Source organism: Empidonax traillii, unplaced genomic scaffold (genome assembly GCF_003031625.1).
Source record: "Empidonax traillii isolate 1590-97213 ecotype Southwest subspecies unplaced genomic scaffold, ASM303162v1 scaffold2029:size96749, whole genome shotgun sequence".
Classification (NCBI taxonomy): domain Eukaryota; kingdom Metazoa; phylum Chordata; class Aves; order Passeriformes; family Tyrannidae; genus Empidonax; species Empidonax traillii.
The window spans coordinates 22,201-24,544 of record NW_020957222.1 but is presented as its reverse complement, the minus strand read 5'-3'; the positions used below and the strand labels follow the sequence as shown (position 1 = coordinate 24,544).

The following is a 2,344-nucleotide window of genomic DNA, read 5'->3' as shown; positions in this document are numbered from 1 at the left end:
TCACCCCCCAGGACATCCCCCGCCCCCAATGTGGGACACCCCCCCCCAGACCACCCCATGTTCATCCCCAAATCATCCCAGGGACACTCCAATAATGGGAGACCCCCCAGGGCCACCCCCAAATCATCCCCGGACCACCCCCTCAGTGTGGGACCCCCCTGGGCCACCCTGTGTCCATTCCCATCCCTGTACTATACTGCATGTCCCCATTCCCCAAAGGATGATCCCCTCCCAGTGAGGTGTCCCCGTTCCCAGGGGTCCCAACTCACCCCAGTGCCCCCTTATCCCCATTCCTGGGGCTCCCAGCCCACCCCCATGCCCCCTTATCCTCATTTCTGGAGGTCCCTGCCCTCCCTGTGGTGTTGCCCCCCCGGTGTCACCAGTGCTAGCCTGGTGCCCCTATTCCCATGGGGTCCCTGCCCTCCTGCTCAGGGTGTCCCTGATTCCCCAGGGTCCGTCCCCACTGTCTGTGGGGTCTCAGCCCCATGTCCCCCATTCCTGCCCTTCCCTGGGGGTGTCCCTTATTCCTGAGGGTCCCTGCCCTCCCCACGGGGTTCTCCCCCCACTGTCACCGGTGCCACCCCTGGTGTCTTGCAGAGGACCGGAAGCTGTTTGTGGGGATGCTCAGCAAACAACAGGCGGACGAGGATGTGCGGAAGATGTTTGAGCCCTTCGGCACAATCGATGAGTGCACTGTCCTCAGGGGGCCCGACGGCACCAGCAAGGGTGGGGCACCCCAAAACCTGGGGGGCACAGCAGGGGCCTGCAGGGCAGGCATGGGAATGGGGGGAAATGGGGAGAGGGAAGAATTTGGGGGGAGGGGGAATGGGCAGGGATGGGGGTAAGAGGGTCTATGGTGGTGCTGGAGAGGGTTTAAGGGGGTCCATGAGGTCAGGGGGTGATGGGGTTTGATAGCAGGTTGATGGGGGTGGGACCTCCCTGTCCCGCCCTGACTCGTTGTCCCCAGGCTGTGCCTTCGTGAAGTTCCAGAGCCACGCGGAGGCCCAGGCGGCCATCGCTGCCCTGCATGGGAGCCGCACGCTGCCGGTGAGTGCCTGGCCTAGGCACCGCCCTTCCTTATCCTTAGCATCATCCTCTTCCTCATCCTCAGCATCCTCATCATCATCCTCATCCTCTTCATCATCCTCGGCATTGCCCCTTCTTTATCCCCAGCACCCTCCCCTTCAGCATCCTCATCATCCTCCGCACCGCCCTTCATCATCCTCAACATCCTCCTCCTCATCATCATCATCCCCAGCATCCCCTTCATCATCCTTGGCACTGCCCCTTCTTCATCCTCATCATCATCTCCTTCATCACCCTCAGCATCCTCCTCCTCCTCATCTTCCCCTTCAGCATTCACACCATTATCGTCCTCATCCTGGTTACAACCCAATCACCACCCCGCTCCCTGCCCCACTGTCCCCACTGACACATGGTGTCCCCGTGTGCCCAGGGTGCCTCGTCCAGCCTGGTGGTGAAGTTTGCGGACACAGAGAAGGAGCGGGGGCTGCGGCGGATGCAGCAGGTGGCCACCCAGCTGGGCATGTTCAGCCCCATCGCCCTCCAGTTCGGCGCCTACAGCGCCTACACACAGGCGGTATGGGGGGCACGAGTGCAAAGGGGACATGGGGGCGCTGGGAGCACAGAGGGGCATGGGGGACGCCGCAGGTGCAGGACCACCCTGAAAATCCAACAAGAGGTTGTCGGGGTGATGGGGGGTGGGAGGAGATGGACACCTCGATCATGGGTGTGATGGTGTTGGGTGGTGGACACTAGGAGAGGATGGATGTTGGGAAGGAATGGACATTGGGAAAGGGTGGACACTGGGAAGGGATGGACATGGGAGGAGATGGACGCCCTGTTCTGGGGGCAGGTCGGTGGTCCCAGGGGGGTCATGGTGGCTGTGCAGTGCCAGGCATGTCCCTTGTGCCTGGAGGGGTGGGTCGGTGGTCCTGGGGGTGGGTCGGTGGTCCTGGGGGTGGGTCGGTGGTACCAGCCGTGTCCCCACAGCTGATGCAGCAGCAGGCGGCCCTGGTGGCCGCTCACTCCGCCTACCTCAGCCCCATGGCCACCATGGCCGTGCAGATGCAGCACATGGGCACAGTCAACCCCAACGGGCTCATCGCCACCCCCCTGCCCCCCTCCTCAGGTACTGCGGGCACCGCGCGGGGGGCGGGGAGGGGGCACCGGGGAGGGGGTTGGTAGGGAAAGGGACACGGGGCAGGGGGGCGCATGGCAAGGGGCAACGGAGAGAGTGAGTGGTGGGCACCGGGGAGGGGGCATGGGGCATTGAGACACCTGGCAACGGGGAGAGGGGGCGATGGGGACAGGGACACCGGGG

At 64.0% G+C, this 2,344-nt stretch overlaps 1 protein-coding gene across 1 annotated transcript in view; it reads left to right on the top strand.

Annotated features, from left to right (window-relative positions):
• CELF3 (CUGBP Elav-like family member 3) overlaps positions 1–2,344 on the top strand; it is a gene marked incomplete at its 3' end in the record, with an annotated part of 8,819 nt that overhangs the window by 5,325 nt on the left and 1,150 nt on the right. The window contains exons 3-6 of the mRNA XM_027909274.1: positions 533–726; positions 968–1,047; positions 1,457–1,600; positions 2,014–2,152. Of these exons, the coding sequence (XP_027765075.1) occupies positions 533–726; positions 968–1,047; positions 1,457–1,600; positions 2,014–2,152 (557 nt within the window). The remainder of the gene's footprint in view (positions 1–532; positions 727–967; positions 1,048–1,456; positions 1,601–2,013; positions 2,153–2,344) is intronic.